This window comes from Panulirus ornatus, chromosome 10 (genome assembly GCF_036320965.1).
Source record: "Panulirus ornatus isolate Po-2019 chromosome 10, ASM3632096v1, whole genome shotgun sequence".
Classification (NCBI taxonomy): domain Eukaryota; kingdom Metazoa; phylum Arthropoda; class Malacostraca; order Decapoda; family Palinuridae; genus Panulirus; species Panulirus ornatus.
Genome location: NC_092233.1, coordinates 56891104 through 56908313, shown reverse-complemented (window position 1 = coordinate 56908313; position 17210 = coordinate 56891104). Strand labels below are relative to the sequence as shown.

The 17210-nt window shown below is 38.1% G+C and overlaps 1 protein-coding gene across 1 annotated transcript in view; it reads left to right on the top strand.

Moving 5' to 3' along the window:
* Window positions 1–2141: 2141 nt before the first annotated feature.
* Window positions 2142–17210, top strand: part of LOC139750962 (uncharacterized) — a 40391-nt gene continuing 25322 nt past the window's right edge. The window contains exons 1-3 of the mRNA XM_071665916.1: window positions 2142–2282; window positions 7840–8022; window positions 8215–8348. Coding sequence (XP_071522017.1) covers window positions 7853–8022; window positions 8215–8348 — 304 coding nt within the window. The 5' untranslated portion in view covers window positions 2142–2282; window positions 7840–7852. The remainder of the gene's footprint in view (window positions 2283–7839; window positions 8023–8214; window positions 8349–17210) is intronic.

Sequence of the window (17210 nt, the reverse complement as noted above, 5' to 3'; positions counted from 1 at the left end):
GTGCGAGTATGCAGTCTGTTGGGGATGAGAGGGCCTGGGAAGTGAATCAGTTGTTTGCTGATGATACAGCTCTAATGGCTGATTCATGTGAGAAACTGCAGAAGTCAGTGACTTAGTTTGGAAAGGTGTGTGAGAGGAGAAAGTTAAGAGTAAATGTGAATAAGAGCAAAGTTATTAGGTTCAGTAGGGTAGAGGGACAAGTTAATTGAGATGCAAATTTGAATGGAGAAAAATTGGAGGAAGTAAAGTGCTTTAGATATCTGGGAGTTGACTTAGCAGTGGATGGAACCATAGAAGTGGAAGTGAGTCATAGAGTGGGGGAAGGGGTGAAGGTTCTGGGAACAATGAAGAATGTGTGGAAGGAAAGTTATCACGGAAAGCAAAAATGGGTATGTTTGAAGGAATAGTAGTTCCAACAATGTTATATGGTTGCGAGGCATGGGTTGTACAGAGGAGGGTGGATGTGTTGGAAGGGAAATGTTTGAGGAAAATATGTGGTGTGAGGTGGTTTGATCAAGTAAGTAATGATAGGGTAAGAGAAATTTGTGGAAATACAAAATGTGATTGAGAGAGTAGGTTTTGGACATTTGGAGAGAATGAGTGAGGAAAGATTGACAAAGAGGATATATGTGTCAGAGGTGGAGGGAACAAGGAGAGGCAGGAGACCAAATTGGAGTTGGAAGGATATATTGAAAAAGGTTTTGAGTGATCAGGGCCTGAACATACGGGAGGGTTAGAGGCATGCAAGTAATAGAGTGAATTGAAATGATGTATACTGGGGTCGGCTTGCTGTCAATGAACTGAACCAGGGCATTTGAAGTGTCTGGTTACCCCATGGAAAAGTCTGTGGGGCTGGATGTGGATAGGGAGCTTTGGTTTCGGTGCATTACACATGACAGCTAGAGACTGAGTGTGAACGAATATGGCCTTTGTCTGTTTTCCTGGCGCTACCTCGCTGAAGTGGGGGGCAGCGATGCCGCTTCCTGTGGGCGGGGTAGCGACAGGAATGGATGAAGGCAAGCAAAGATGAATATGTACTTGTGTATATATGTATATGTCTATATGTATGTATATGTTGTTATGTATATGTATGTATATGTGCGTATATGGGCGTGTATTTATATATACGTGTATATGAGTGGATGGGCCATTCTTCGTCTATTTCCTGGCGCTACCTCGCTAATGCGTGAAACAGAGATTATGTATAATGTTAAATACATGATAGCAGTTTCCTGCGTCAGCGAGGTAGCACCAGGACACAGACGAAGAATGGCCCACCCACCTCTCTCTCTCTCTCTCTCTCTCTCTCTCTCTCTCTCTCTCTCTCTCTCTCTCTCTCTCTATATATATATATATATATATATATATATATACATATATATATATATATATATATATATATATATATATATATATATATATATATATACATATATGTGTGTGTGTGTGTGTGTGTGTGTGTGTATGCATATGTTGATATGTATACGAGCGTATATATATATATATATATATATATATATATATATATATATATATATATATATATATATATATATATATCAACATATGCACACATATACATACACACACACAGATATATACATAAATACACTTGTTCATCTTCCTACTTGCTTGTCTTCATCCACTTTAGCAGTTCAAATAATTTTATATAACATGCAAGACGGCGGTACGCCGTTGTGATGTTGGAATTTAAATAACTTCCTTAAGTACTGGCACCTAATGAAGTGGAGTGTCTCCACGAAACATGTAGTGCCACGAGTATAAGAAAAAAAAAATGTACATGTTATATAAAATGGTATGAACAACCACTGAAGTGACATTTCACCTTCATAATTATTATCACGGACTAGTGTTTTTTTTTTTTCCAAAAGAAGGAACAGAGAAGAGGGCCAGGTGAGGATATTCCCTCAAAGGCCCAGTCCTCTGTTCTTAACGCTACCTCGCTATCGCGGGAAATGGCGTAGTATGAAATATATATACATATATATAAATATATATATATACATATAAATATATATATATATATATATATATATATAAAAAACATTACAAATTTTCTATTTACTTTTGATATACTTTCTAGACTTAGTAAAACATTTTATGGGTGACGTCACGAGTGGCCGCTCTTGGTTGTGTACAACAACGGCAAGCGTTAGCCGATGCTCCTCCTGTGAGAGCGCGTGTGGGAAGACTTCTAACGAGACAAGAGTCCTTCTTGAACGCTTTTTCAATCCCTATCGAGTTTGAAATTTCCGGATAAGGTATGTGAAAGCATCTGATATGGTTGATGGGTTTGTAAGGAGTGAATAGGGTGAGAATTAAGCCCATTGGTTAGCTTGTATTCCCATCCTAGACAAAAGTAATGAGGGTTGGACTAGGTCGGTGGCTCTTGAGATTGTCTACGAGTCATTTTGTGTTTATAATCACTCCACCACTCCATCATAATGGGGAAAAAACTACTTATCGTATCACAATTTTTGTGATCTGACTTTTAAATTGATTATTTTATTCCTACCTTTTTCGTGAAATGGGACTAAACATTATACCTTACACTTTTCCACTTTGTTTACAAAGTACACACACTATCATTTCCACCGGCGTTTTATGATATATAACATTTTCCTAATCTCACAAAGTGATAATGGGGAGGGTTGTGAAGTTGAGGAAAATGCAGGGTTACCCAAAAGGTATATAACACTCCTAGTGAAAGCTACACCTGTATGGTTTAGCAGATTTGGTTAGTATGGGGAGTGAGTTTCATAAAGAAACTCACTAAAGCATAAGAGTATTACACTAAGGTGGGCGAAATGCATATGCCTCACTGAAGGAGATGCCGTTGCCTACTGTATATTTATATAAAAAGTTGAGGTATTTTCATCCTGTGAGAAGCGCTTGCTTGGTAAAATTTCAGAACACGGTTAGTGATATCTTGATTATATAATTTATACAGTTAATGTGCCGAGTTGGTATGAAGTAAGGGATTTTAGTCGCAGCACCTCTAACTCGATCAGTTATGAGTTCTTGAAAAGTGAGTAGGGCTTTGAAGGAATTAGGGATTAAAAACACAAACATTTGAGAGTGTAATTGGTGCATCCATACCACTTTTGTTCAAATCAGTGAAATATTTAACTGGACAATGGTGTGCTACCATTTTCTAACGTCAATGCATGTAGTAGGTAGAGGACATTAAAACGTGAGCATCCCTCTGAAGATTGTCCAGAAGCATTTAACTGGTGCTTATTTAAATTCTGTAGTGCTTTATTTAGATCATAAGTTGATGTTCAAATTGATTGAAGCTGAAATACAAAAAGAAAACTTACCTATAGGGTTTAGAAATGCCTAATTTTCTTTAAAATTTATTTTCATAACATCCATTTCTTTTAATACTGCCATCCATTGTAATGTTTGAATCTGAGTTTTGCAGATATGTTGGGTAAGTTTAGAAGTCTATCAAGATATTGGGATTGAATTAATGCGAATAAGATCTGTCCCTCATAGGGTCTTATTCCTATATTTCTTTAGACTTTTGAAGTTATCATTTCTGAACGAAATTATTCATGTTGCAGTTAAATGGAGTGCATATTTTGATAAAATTTCATCAGTGAAAGAACCCACACGACATACATAGAATTATGATAGGCTGGTTGATTATCTTTTTATAATGGTATCTTATTTATTCTGTAGCCCCCACAATTTCCTTTCCCCTCATAACCTTATCACAAATGAGTTATTTTGTATTGATAGATAGGTCTTATGGGTTCAAAAAGAAAAATGCCACACCTGTCATTCTTAACCGTAGAAACAATGATTCCATGAAAGAACACGCATAAAATAAACCTAAAAAATGCATTTCTTGTAAAGTGAGCAGGGCTTAGAGGGGAAAATTTTGTGTGGTAGAAACACCTTATCAATAGCTGAGTGTGTAAAGAATCTATTGATACCAGTACTAGTTTCACCAAAGTCTATGAAGCAAAACATGAGGAGGAGGAATGCTCGGGGTGTCCTGACATGATTTGAAAATTGATCACCCTGATCAAACATTCACCTGGTGCTTATTTGGATTCTGTAGAGCATTATGTGGTTTATAAATTAATTTTTTTTTTTTTTTTTTTGCTTTGTCGCTGTTTCCCACATTTGCGAGGTAGCGCAAGGAAACAGACAAAAGAAATGGCCCAACCCACCCACATACACATGTATATACATACGTCCACACACGCATATATACATACCTACACAGCTTTCCATGGTTTACCCCAGACGCTTCACATGCCCTGATTCAATCCACTGACAGCACGTCAACCCCGGTATACAACATTGATCCAGTTCACTCTATTCCTTGCCCTCCTTTCACCCTCTTGCATGTTCAGGCCCCGATCACACAAAATCTTTTTCACTCCATCTTTCCACCTCCAATTTGGTCTCCCACTTCTCCTCATTCCCTCCACCTCTGACACATATATCCTCTTGGTCAGTCTTTCCTCACTCATTCTCTCCATGTGCCCAAACCATTTCAAAACACCCTCTTCTGCTCTCTCAACCACGCTCTTTTTATTTCCACACATCTCTCTTACCCTTACGTTACTTACTCGATCAAACCACCTCACACCACACATTGTCCTCAAACATCTCATTTCCAGCACATCCATCCTCCTGCGCACAACTCTATCCATAGCCCACACCTCGCAACCATACAACATTGTTGGAACCACTATTCCTTCAAACATACCCATTTTTGCTTTCCAAGATAATGTTCTCGACTTCCACACATTCTTCAAGGCTCCCAGAATTTTCGCCCTCTCCCCCACCCTATGATCCACTTCCGCTTCCATGGTTCCATCCGCTGCCAGATCCACTCCCAGATATCTAAAACACTTTACTTCCTCCAGTTTTTCTCCATTCAAACTTACCTCCCAATTGACTTGACCCTCAACCCTACTGTACCTAATAACCTTGCTCTTATTCACATTTACTCTTAACTTTCTTCTTTCACACACTTTACCAAACTCAGTCACCAGCTTCTGCAGTTTCTCACATGAATCAGCCACCAGTGCTGTATCATCAGCGAACAACAACTGACTCACTTCCCAAGCTCTCTCATCCTCAACAGACTTCATACTTGCCCCTCTTTCCAAAACTCTTGCATTCACCTCCCTAACAACCCCATCCATAAACAAATTAAACAACCATGGAGACATCACACACCCCTGCCGCAAACCTACATTCACTGAGAACCAATCACTTTCCTCTCTTCCTACACGTACACATGCCTTACATCCTCAATAAAAACTTTTCACTGCTTCTAACAACTTGCCTCCCACACCATATATTCTTAATACCTTCCACAGAGCATCTCTATCAACTCCATCATATGCCTTCTCCAGATCCATAAATGCTACATACAAATCCATTTGCTTTTCTAAGTATTTCTCACATACATTCTTCAAAGCAAACACCTGATCCACACATCATCTACCACTTCTGAAACCACACTGCTCTTCCCTAATCTGATGCTCTGTACATGCCTTCACCCTCTCAATCAATACCCTCCCATATAATTTACCAGGAATACTCAACAAACTTATACCTCTGTAATTTGAGCACTCACTCTTATCCCCTTTACCTTTGTACAATGGCACTATGCACGCATTCCGCCAATCCTCAGGCACCTCACCATGAGTCATACATACATTAAATAACCTTACCAACCAGTCAGTAATACAGGCACCCCCTTTTTTAATAAATTCCACTGCAATACCATCCAAACCTGCTGCCTTGCCGGCTTTCATCTTCCGCAAAGCTTTTACTACCTCTTCTCTGTTTACCAAATCATTTTCCCTAACCCTCTCACTTTGCACACCTTCTCGACCCAAACACCCTATATCTGCCACTCTATCATCAAACACATTCAACAAACCTTCAAAATACTCACTCCATCTCCTCACATCACCACTACTTGTTATCACCTCCCCATTTGCGCCCTTCACTGAAGTTCCCATTATAAATTGATATATGATCCAAATGAAGAAGCAATATAAGAAAACTTGCATGTATGGTTTAGAGATGCCTAATTTCCTTCCTCATAGATTTCACAGGGCATTGCAATGATTTCCATCTCAATGATGCAGTGCCATGCTTCTTTGTTTTTGTTTCTGAAATTGTTTTTTTTAGATAAAGAATTATTTTTCTTGAAATGAAACAAAATAACTGACTGCTGTAGCAGTAACCACTGCTTTAGTAATGCGTACGATTCAGTTTAGGGAGGTAAGTTGATAAAAACTTGATGGAATACAGAATTAACTCAAAATAGTAAATGTTGTAGATAGTCTTTATGAAGGAGAGAAAACTTTTATAAAGTTGAAAAATGAGAAGGAAATTATGAAATCGTGTGGAATAGAAGAGGGCTGTGCAGGATCAACAACACTTTATGGGCTAATAATATACAAAATACAAAGTTTATTTTGCTAATGATCAGGTTACTTGCTGGAGAACTGGCACATGTGAATTAGATATTTTTTTGCTTAAATACAAGGTAATTTTTGTTCATAAAGTACTGTAAAAATACTCTCCATGTATCACAGTATAGTATGTGGCTATTATAGATATTGATTGTTATGGTTGATAGTTCTTAGTACATTAATAGAGTACATTCATGTCAAGGCAAGTTAACACATTAAAATATTACACTGTTTTGAAAATTACTCCTTGAATGGCATGAAACATCAACTGAATATACACACGGGGGATTATCGATGGTAGCATCCCCATTATAGTCTTGCCTTGCACCATCCTCGGCCTTCCTCAGAAGCTTTTTAGTGAGGAAATCAAGAAAAAGGGTCTTTGGCATTTTTATTCCACCTTTGTCAGATGGTAACTTAGACATTGTGGATCTACCTTGTGTGGCTCTGGGGATTCCTCCTGGAGATTTAGATTCCAGTGTTTTGCTGATTCACTGTTGAAGTTTTTCTTTTTAATTTGGGTTAAGTTGTATCAGATAATTTTTCTCTTGATTCTCCTCCTTCACATGACTATGCTATCATGCTTGCAGGACAGACCAGAAAGGAGGAAAATATAATTTCAAAAATTGAAATACCTTTCTTCTTTGGATGATGTCTGTAGAAGCACATTTTTCATTTTTTTGTTTTGTAATGTTTTTTCCCCACTTTGCTAACTTTTCTCTGTATCTAATGCGACCGCCTGTGGTTGGCACTTTTGATGAGTGAATCATGAATTTTTTTTTGAGTTGTTGGAAGGGAGCGAGTTGATGATATTATCCTGGTGATGGTTACTGTTTGGCGGAGGGCAGACCTAAATAATGAGTGAGCAGCTATGATCACCTGAAGATTTTTCATGAGGGGTCAGTGAAGGCTAGTGCTCTTCACCAAAATCATAAGGATTGGAATGGTCCTGACCCACATTTTCCCAGGGAATATATCATGTACTCGTGGGACACCACTGTGAAGATATTTTTTCTTAAAAGAAATATAAATGTGTTTGGTGCTAGCATGAAGCACCTGAACAGTACCCCTGGACCCCATACCCTGAGCAAGATAGAAATATTACTTGGCCCATTACCTTGAAAGAGTTAACACATGATTTGGTAAAATGTTAATTATTACTGGTTGAATAGATTTTAGAGAAAGCTCCCTGGAATTTGTTGATTTAAATATTTGCATGAAAATGACCGGCTGGTTGCTGGATCCTTAATGTGGTGTCCATCTTTAGCAAATAGAAATTAAAAAACAATACTTTTTCCTTTTGTAGAACTTATAAACTTTGTATTTATGGTGTTTAATCGTTTGTTCAAATTTTGTTCTTCAGATAAATCATCACAATGAGTGCTAAGTCTAAATGGAACATTGAATCTTACCGCACTGCTTATGAGAGTGAAGAGCATTGGGCCTTGAAGCGTGATTTTATGAAAGCACATAAAAAAAGAATTCCTCAGGACCGTTTGGTGTGCTTGGCTCAGGTGTTTGCCAACATTGAAGTACTGGGCTGCAAGTAAGTCAAAGAAAATGATATGTTACTTCTATATTAAACCTTTTTCTTTTGTAGATTTCCAAATAAACATAACAGTTTTTATGTTATATCAAGAGTTTTTCATTTGCTAATTTTGCCACTTGTCCAACTCATTATTTATACTTTTATTATATGAAAACTTGTATACATGGTCTCATATAAATAACCTTTCAGGTATCCAGACAAGACCATGGAGGAGGTTAGTATATTGGCTCGAGATGTAGGTGAAGATTATAAAGAGAAGAAGAAGACCAAATTGCAACGTACTTTTGTAAAGGCTTCTGATGCTGCTGGAGCCAAAGTTAAAGGTAGCAGATCACACTAGTTCATACATACATATGTAATAAAAAGAAAAGCATAATAAGCAAAAAAAATGTTGAAATAGATTCATGAGGTTTAATTGCATTTTTGCCATGAGCAAGGATTTTATCAAGCAACTTTCTCTGTTGCTTTTATGGTAAGATGGATAAGTAGGTTTTGTTTTTTCTTTTGAAAAGAAATTATGCCAACATGGTGTATTAACAAGACAGTTTATCACATTTCTTATTAAGATTGACAGCTAAAGCACTGGCATTGTCACACATTTGTTTTGCTGGTTTGCAGGTTCTGGTACCAAAGAACTTGTGTTAAATGCTTAGCTTTGGGAGTTTTCTTAACAACAAGAGAAGCAATGAGGTATAAAAGATGTAAAATATTTGAATTGTCAGATACATGACTGATATGAGGAAAACCTGTCCTGAGCTTTTGGTCAACCTTTTCTTGACCAGTTACAACATCAGTTCCCTTGAGTAAATCAGAGGTCTCAATAGAATTTAGCTAATACCTCAGTAGTTATAATTTCATTATTTTGGTGTTTTAGTATAATTTTAATCATGAGTTCACTTTGGTAAGGACATGTAATTGTTTTTAGTTCATTTTATTTAGAGATAAAGCAAGTAATTATGATTTACATTTTGAGAACTGTACAAATTGAATATGGTTGTTGAGCGTGTTCAAGAAAAGCTGACCTAGTGTTGTAAAAGTAAACTAAAGTGTCCCCTTTTGTAATTTTGAAATCTCTCTCTTACATATTTTTTTATAGGTATAAAGTTGTTCATAAGTGTCAATTTTTAGCAGGCACAAAGCATTTCATGTTCTAAATTGAAATGTTATGTAAAATTGCTTTTATTTGGCATTAAATACCTAAAATTCCCTTGACTTTCATTTCTCCTTTATGCTATACATGTCAAACAAGAAAGCTATTGAATTTTAAGGTAATCTAGGGTATGATATGCTTTGTTCCTGATTCAAAATGCAAAAAGTTCCAAGTAGTGTTTGTATGAGTCAAGATAGTATGCTTGTGTGCAAAAGGCCACATGCATAATATGGAGTTATGCCAGGGTTGTGAATATTTGCAAGATTCATACAAGAAAGCTTGTGATTCTCATTTTCACGAATTTCATTTCAGTGGTTTTCAGTTTATGAATATGGGGTCAGGGAATGTAGGCCTAAATAACACAATATATATTGCTCTTTGAGTTTACTTAATCACTAAAAAGTCACAATCATGCACAAGCAGGGTTAGCTGAGGAGAAATTACTGTAAATGATAACAATCCAAGGATGCACCATGACTATTTGAAGTGGAGTGAAAATATCAAGATGAGAACACCACCATTTCCAACTAGACACATCATTTTCATTACCAACCATCACCTTGTCAACTACCACCATTATCATTACCAACCAACAACAACCACCACCACTGGTAACTGAAAATACTATGCATGGAAAGTATAATTGTGTTGCAAGGAGGACATGGGTGATATTTTTGACAGCTAAACTGAAAAGATGAAGCAGACTTTGTAATGAAAGTCAGGTTTGACAAGTCTTGGAAAAACTTGAGGATGAATTCATTACAGGTTTGACAAGTCTTGGAAAAACTCAAGGATGAATGACGTTATCTTTCTAATGAGTTTGTTTCCTCATAATATGCTTATTTTATGCAAGAAAACAACATTAGTGGTGAATAAAATAGATGTATTTAGAATTACCCTTGGAACAGGGTAGAAAGAATATGTAGCACATATTCCTTGCATGTTGCAGAAGGTGACTAAGAGGGGCATGAGCAGAGAACAGGAAATCCAACCCTTCTTTTATCTCATTTTCTAAAAGTTGGAACAGAAGGAGCCAAGTGAGGAGTGGTCATCCTAGTGAAAGGCTCAGGCTGAAGTGTCTGAATATGTTTGGATGTAACCAAGTTGTGAAGTAGGAAAAGGTAATTTGTTTGTTTGTGGAGAGGAATCTGGATGTTCTAGCTCTTGAGTGAAACAAAGCTCCGTGGGAATTTTTTGGGTGAGGTCAGGGATTAGTATGTGGTTGAGAGCTAAAGATGGGGTAGCATTTCTGAGTTGTGGGAATGTGAAAAAATGTCAGAAAGTGAGCCCCACCCTGATGTGTGTGAAAAATGAAACAGACTACGAGAAGTGAATATCACTGCTTATGCACCTGGCCATAAGTCTGATAATGGGAGGAGAGTGTTTTAAAGGGGCTGAGTGAGTGTGTCAATGATCTGATGCGAGAAATTTGGTATGGGTGATGGTTGATTTGAAAGTGAAAGTGTAATGAGGCAGATGAGGGACATGGGTCATAGAGTGATGTGAATGGAAATGACGAACAGCTTGTGGACTTGTGTGCTCAAAAAGACTGGTGAATGGGAATATGTAGTCTAAAAGGAGGGGTTTGTTAATTAAAACCTAGTAAGAAGCAGGAAGGTACCGTAAGGTAAGGTATAGCAGGAAAGATGCTTAGAGAGCATTATTGGATTATGGCATGCCAGAAAGAGACTCAGGTGTGAATATGCTGAAAGGGGCCGCTGGCGGGATGTCTGATCATTGTTTGGTGGAGCTGAGGTTAAAGCCTCATAAAGGCTTTCAAAATAGAGGAAATGATATTGATGAAAAGGTGGTTGTGAAAGTGAGCTTGGTAAAGAGGCTTATGTGAAGAGGCACCAGGAGAAGTAGGGTGTAGAATGACAAATGCAAAAGTGAATGAAGGATGGGAGGTGTTTAGGGAAGCTGTACTTGAAAAAGAAAAAAGAGATATATGGATATTAATTCAGGGAAGGAGTGCAAGTAGGAGACCTATAAAAGAAGGTAGCAGGAGGGTAAGAGGAAGGTGAAGGAGCTAAAAAGGGCAAATGGGAGTTGGGGTGAGCATCATCAAACTTTAGGGAGAAGGAAGGAGATTAACAGAGAAAAACAAGAGAGCAAATGGGAACAGTGGTGAAGTGGGCACATGGGGAAGTAATAAGTGGCAGAAATGAGGTGATCACTATTTCTGTTCTATGAGGTGATAGTTTTACACCTGTTTTGCCCTGTCTCTCAACCTTGTATGTATGCATGTACCAAGTCTTATGTATGTATGTATACACACACACACACACTGACATACCTACTAGCTTACTCCAGGTACACATTTTATCAAAGCAGAGTGAGTACTTTGAAAGATCGTTGAATGTGTCTGATGATAGGGTGGTAAATGTAGTTGTTTGGGTCAGGGAGGTATGGGAAGTGAGTCATGGCAAGTCGTTTGATGAAAGGAGAAGAGGTGATGGAAGCCTTGCAGAAAGTGAAACAAGGCAGAGCAGTTGGAGTAGATGGTATTTCAATTTTTTAAGAAAGGAAGTGATTGTGCTGTTAATTGATCAGATAGGAATATCAGTTTGAGGGTTTCATGGATCATGCAGAGGTGCCTGAGAATTAGTGGAATGCATGTATAGCGTCATTGTATAATGACAAGGGGACAAAGGTAAATGCTCAAATTACTGAAGCATAAGTTTGCTGAGTGTATCTGGTAAGTTGTATGAAAGAGTGGTCATTAAGAGAGTGGTGGCATGCACAAAGCATTTGACTGGGGAGGAAGGATGTGGTTTCAGGAGTATTAGGGGATGTGAGGATCAGTTGTTTGCTCTAAAGAATGTGTGTAAGAAATATAGAAGGATTTTATGTGGCATTTATGGATTCAGAGAAATATGATGGGGCCAGTGGAGATATTTTGTGGAATCAAGGAGAGTACATATGTGTAATTAGGTAGAGAGGAGGGTGAGTAGCTCCATGTGAAGGTAGGGCTGCAGCAAAGTTATATCACCATGAGTTTTTAATCTGTAATGGATGGTGTGATTAGGGAGGATCTTGGGGTGGAGGAGCCTGGGAAGTCATTTGATGTTTGCTGATAACAAAGCGCTGGTGGCAGATCCATGTGAGAGACTACAGAAGCTGGTGCTCTGAGTTTGGGAGAGTGTATGAAAGATAAAGTTGAGAGAATATGTGAATAATTTGGAGGAAGTTGAATATTTTTGATACCTGGCCATATCTATGGCAGTGAATGGAGCAGTGGGGGCTGAAGTCAACCATAGTGTGGGTGATGGTGCAAAGGCCTTGGGTGCATTGAGGAATGTGTCGAAACATGTTGGTAATATTATAGTCCTGTCATTGCTGTATGGATGTGAGGTGTGGGACTTAGACAAAAATGTAAATAATAGGGTGAGAGTATTAGAAATGAAATGTATTAGGACAATATATGGTGAGTGAAGGGTTGATTGATTGAGAAAGGGTTGGGTGAAAGGTGTGGTAGTAAGAGAAGTATGTCTGAGAGAAATGAAGTGGGTGTGCTGAAAAGTTTTGGATGAATAAGGAAGGGATGGCTAAGAGGGTTTATATGTAAGAAGTGGAGGGAATAAGTAAAGTGGGGGGGGGGGGGCAAAATAGGTGGAAGATGAAGTGAAAAATGCTTAGAAGGTTCAGGGCCTGAACATGTAGAAGGATACAAGGTTTGGGAGGGATAGAGCGAATTGGAGTGTGTGATAAATAGGGTATGATGTGCTGTTAGTAGGCTGAACCAGGACATAAGAAGTGGTTAGGGGAACTCTAGAAAGGTCTTTGGGGCTTAATTTAGGATAGGGGCTCTGGCTTTGTTGTATTATACCTGACAGCTAGAGAGTGGTTTAGAGTGAATGAGGTCATTTTCTTCATCTGTTCTTGGCATTAATGAGGGAAATAGCATACATGTATAGAAAAAATTTGGTACACTGTATATTTACATTTGGCCTCTGCTTCCTGATGTCCTACTAACAGCTGTTGTCTGTATATGGTGCATGTGGAAAAATATCATTTGCCAGAGCAATAATATGCTGGCAATTGGCAGTGCCACTAAGACATAAACATTGTGGGTATTGTTCATGAAGAAAGTAGTAATATAAATAAACCCCCAAAAATAGAATGAAAAACATTTTGAAAATAGTAGAGTTTATGGAAATAGTAAATGACTGCTCTGATGAATGATTGTTCAGTAGCAACTGATTGTATTCCTGTGGCAGACTTGCTGACTCGCATATGTTATGGGGTGAGTATAACCTTGAATGGTCATGTTGTAAGTTGTTTTATAACACACTTTTAGAAAGTCATCCAGTGAGTCTTGTACTTCTTGGAATAAGAAAAGCAAGAAGAGTATCATATGGAGTCATAAAGTTAGTCATATTTTGGCATTCAAATGCTGATAATGATGTGTGTTGTTATGACCAGAATCTCCACCTACCAAACCAGATACAGAGCAACTTCATGTATACAGTGTTTTTACAGCATTACTATACTACTGTGTGGTATTTTAAGTAAGTAATCTTTTTTTCAGACAGATTGCTTGCATCATATTGTATGTTTTAGGGCATTTTACCTCCACAGGAAAGCAACCCCCCTTTGTCTGATTGAATCTTATGGTTAAATTGTGTTCCACTATCAAGTATTTCCATTAAGTTGTGATTTCCAGGAATATATCCCCAGTATTAATAGGGGACTACCTCTATACAGCATATTTTAAGTGCACCATCGTGAAATGAAATTCACATTTCTCAGATGCCTTGGAGGCACTGTCAGACCTCTGGCAGAAAGTGAAAGAAATACAAGGTCCTAGCTGCCATATTCATGTGTGCCTGGCTGGCTAGCCTCATGAATAAGAGAGTCGTTAAACTTTTGACAACCAAATATGAAACTATTTGTAAACCTTGTACACTTACTGAAATATATTTTCAAGATAACTTCCCCTTAGATAGAACCTCCAATAGAGGGAAATCTCCAATATACAGAAAATTAATTTTGTTCTTGGAAAACTTTTTTCCAGTCACTGAAAATGAATCCAAGTTAACTCATGTATCTTCTGACATAATTTCCTCTTCCAGGCTGTTGGAAACCAATTTCAAGGAAACTATATTTGTATAGGTCTATGGTTTATTTCTATACAAACACATAAGAAAACATATATGACATTCAGATGTTTCTTCAGGATGCATCTCAAACATGTAATGAATGAACATCTCAACCATGTGATGAATGAACTTTTGTAATGATGTCTCCATATATATTTTATTGCATTTATAGTTATTGACAAGTACTAATCAGCCAGTCCCATGAAAGAAATGAAAAGGGAAAATGTGGTTGTGCTGTTGTTAGTCAAACCAGACTGTGCTGCAGACATCAGCACTCATTAGTTCCTTCCCCCTTTGCTGATTATACAATGCAAATTCTTGTAATATTATGTACATGAATATATTCTGATGTAGTCGTCAGTGTTGCTGATCATGTCACATTTCATGGGCTACCTGTAGTCAACCCTGCATAGGTTTGAATCCTGGCTGTGGCAGCTGATCCACTGTCAACCCAGCTGTTCATCCTCCCTAGGGGGGTTGGTCAATAAATTGGGTACCTCTCTACAACTACACAACTGTAAGATATGAAAGACAAAGACAAGAAGGACTTATAAGACTTATCCAGCAAACCATACCTTTCTTCAACACCACCGACACTACGAAACAGCTTACAGAGCAAAAACAACCTAGAAATGTATTCCATAAGAATATTGCTTCACAGTTCCAATGGCATAATCATCATCTATATACCCTCCCCTATACACGCCCTCACCAAATATGCAACCCAACTGCAGAATCACACTAGCATACCCAACACCTACCTCTGCAGTGATTTTGATTACCACCATTCCACTTGGCTAAACATGCACATCCATGTTTCTCAATGTGAACTACTCATGAATCAATTGCAGCCTCTCAATGTCCCCCACCTATGTAGCTGACCAACCAGACTCCCAAACCAATACCAAGAGCAGCCTACCATGTCTGATATCACATTTTGACCACTTGCATACCCTGATAACACTATCTAGCCCACTCAGTCAACAAAGAAACCAAAAAATAATTACAAAATCTACAGGAAAGCAGACTGGCCAGCTTTGCACATAGTACATAGAAACAAAGCTTCATAACTTCAGTATAGATGATTCCTCATCCTAAGATCATATAATCTCACAGAACATTAGCATGTCCAACCAAGCCAGCAAATGGCACACCACAAGGACAAAGAAAGAAAAATAATCTAAATTTCTTGCAACTTTCATACCTCATCAAGCAAAGAAACTACCTCAGACACAACCACTCACCATTAATAGAAATCGGAAAACAAATCCAAACTCAAAAGAACACCATCACTAACTTAATCACTGAAAGACAAGCTGAACGCTGGCACTCCTTCCTCAACACACTGAATCACAGGGTCCATGGCAACTAACTTTGGTGCCCGTTATAGAAAATTCACTCGATCACACCAGTCCAGCCTCCACTCATGAAGCACTCCTGACCCATTTTAATGAAATCCCTTCTTTCAAAACTCATCTCTTCCTACACAAACTCCCATTACCAAAGGCAAACCTCATCATGAAGGTTCTTTCATATGCATTAACCTCACAATCACATCCCAACACCCTGACACCACTGTACCACAAGTCATGCAGCACAACATTAAAAGATTGGAACAATGGCTCACTCAGGCAGAATGTCTGCATCTCAACAGAAGTCTTTTGTCACTTTTAACCCTAGACAGACACAATCAGACCTCTTTGTGAAAGGAGTCCTGCAACTGTACAGTGAAAATCATATCAAGAAATATTTATAAAAATTTTATGACATCATCTTGCAAAATTGGGATTGGCCTATCTGGTAAATATTTGTTTTTCCCCTAAATTTGGAATGGTTATCTCATAAGAAAAAAGGTACTTTGTATTTTTGTGCCCTTTTTATAAAAAAAAGCTGTTTTTGCACACTGAAGGAGTAAGAAAAAATCCAGTGCACATTGAAACAGTTAATCCAGTGGTTTCTGTTTGGGATAAACTAATACAGACTTTCTTCACAAGGATACCAGGTGCTTCTCCACTGCTTGCAAAATGGGTGCTTTGTAAAGTCCTAGACATTTTCGTGGAAGTGGAGGTGAGTCATATGGTTGGTGGGAGAGCAAAGGTTATGGGAACACAGAAGAATGTGTGAAAATTGTTATATTTGAAGGTATAGTAGTCCCAACAATATTATAAGTATCTGAGGCATGGGCTATAGATGAGGATGTGCAGAGGAAGGTGGATGTGTTAGAAATGAAATGTTTGAGGACAATACGTGGTGTGAGGTGATTTAATTGAGTAAGTAGTAAAGGAGGTAAGAGAGAAGGGTAGTAATAAAAAGTGTGGTTGAGAGCTGAAGAGGATGTACTGAAATGTTTTGGACAAATGGAGAGAGACAGTAAGGGGAGGTTGACTAAAATGATGAGAGACAGTAAGGGGAGGTTGACTAAAATGATATATGTGTCAGAAAAGAAGGGAACAAGGAGAAAGGGAAGATGAAATTGGAGATAGAAGGATAGAGTGAAAAGGGTTTGAGTGACTATGACCTGAACATGCAGGACGGTGCATGTGTTCAGAATAGAATGAATAAGGATTATGTGGTATATAGGGATTGATATGCTGTCAGCAGAGTGCACCGGGGCATATGAAGTGTCCAGGTTAAACCATGGAAAGGTTCTGGTGCCTGGTTGTGGACTGGGAACTGTGGTTTTGGTACAATTGTGAGCAAATGCACCTTTCTTTGTCTGTTCTTGGTGCTACCTTCCTAATGTAGGAAATTGCTATCAGGAATAAGAAAAGAATCCTGACAATTTTTGTTTCCCAGGAATGAAACTGTATGACTTAGAAATAGCCCTATTGTCATCAGCTCTTAAAAGACACTTTCTCGATCGCTTCATGCCTTATTGCCATTTAAATCCTTTATAAGACTTTTGGACTTTTCCATTGATTAGTGAGGGGAAC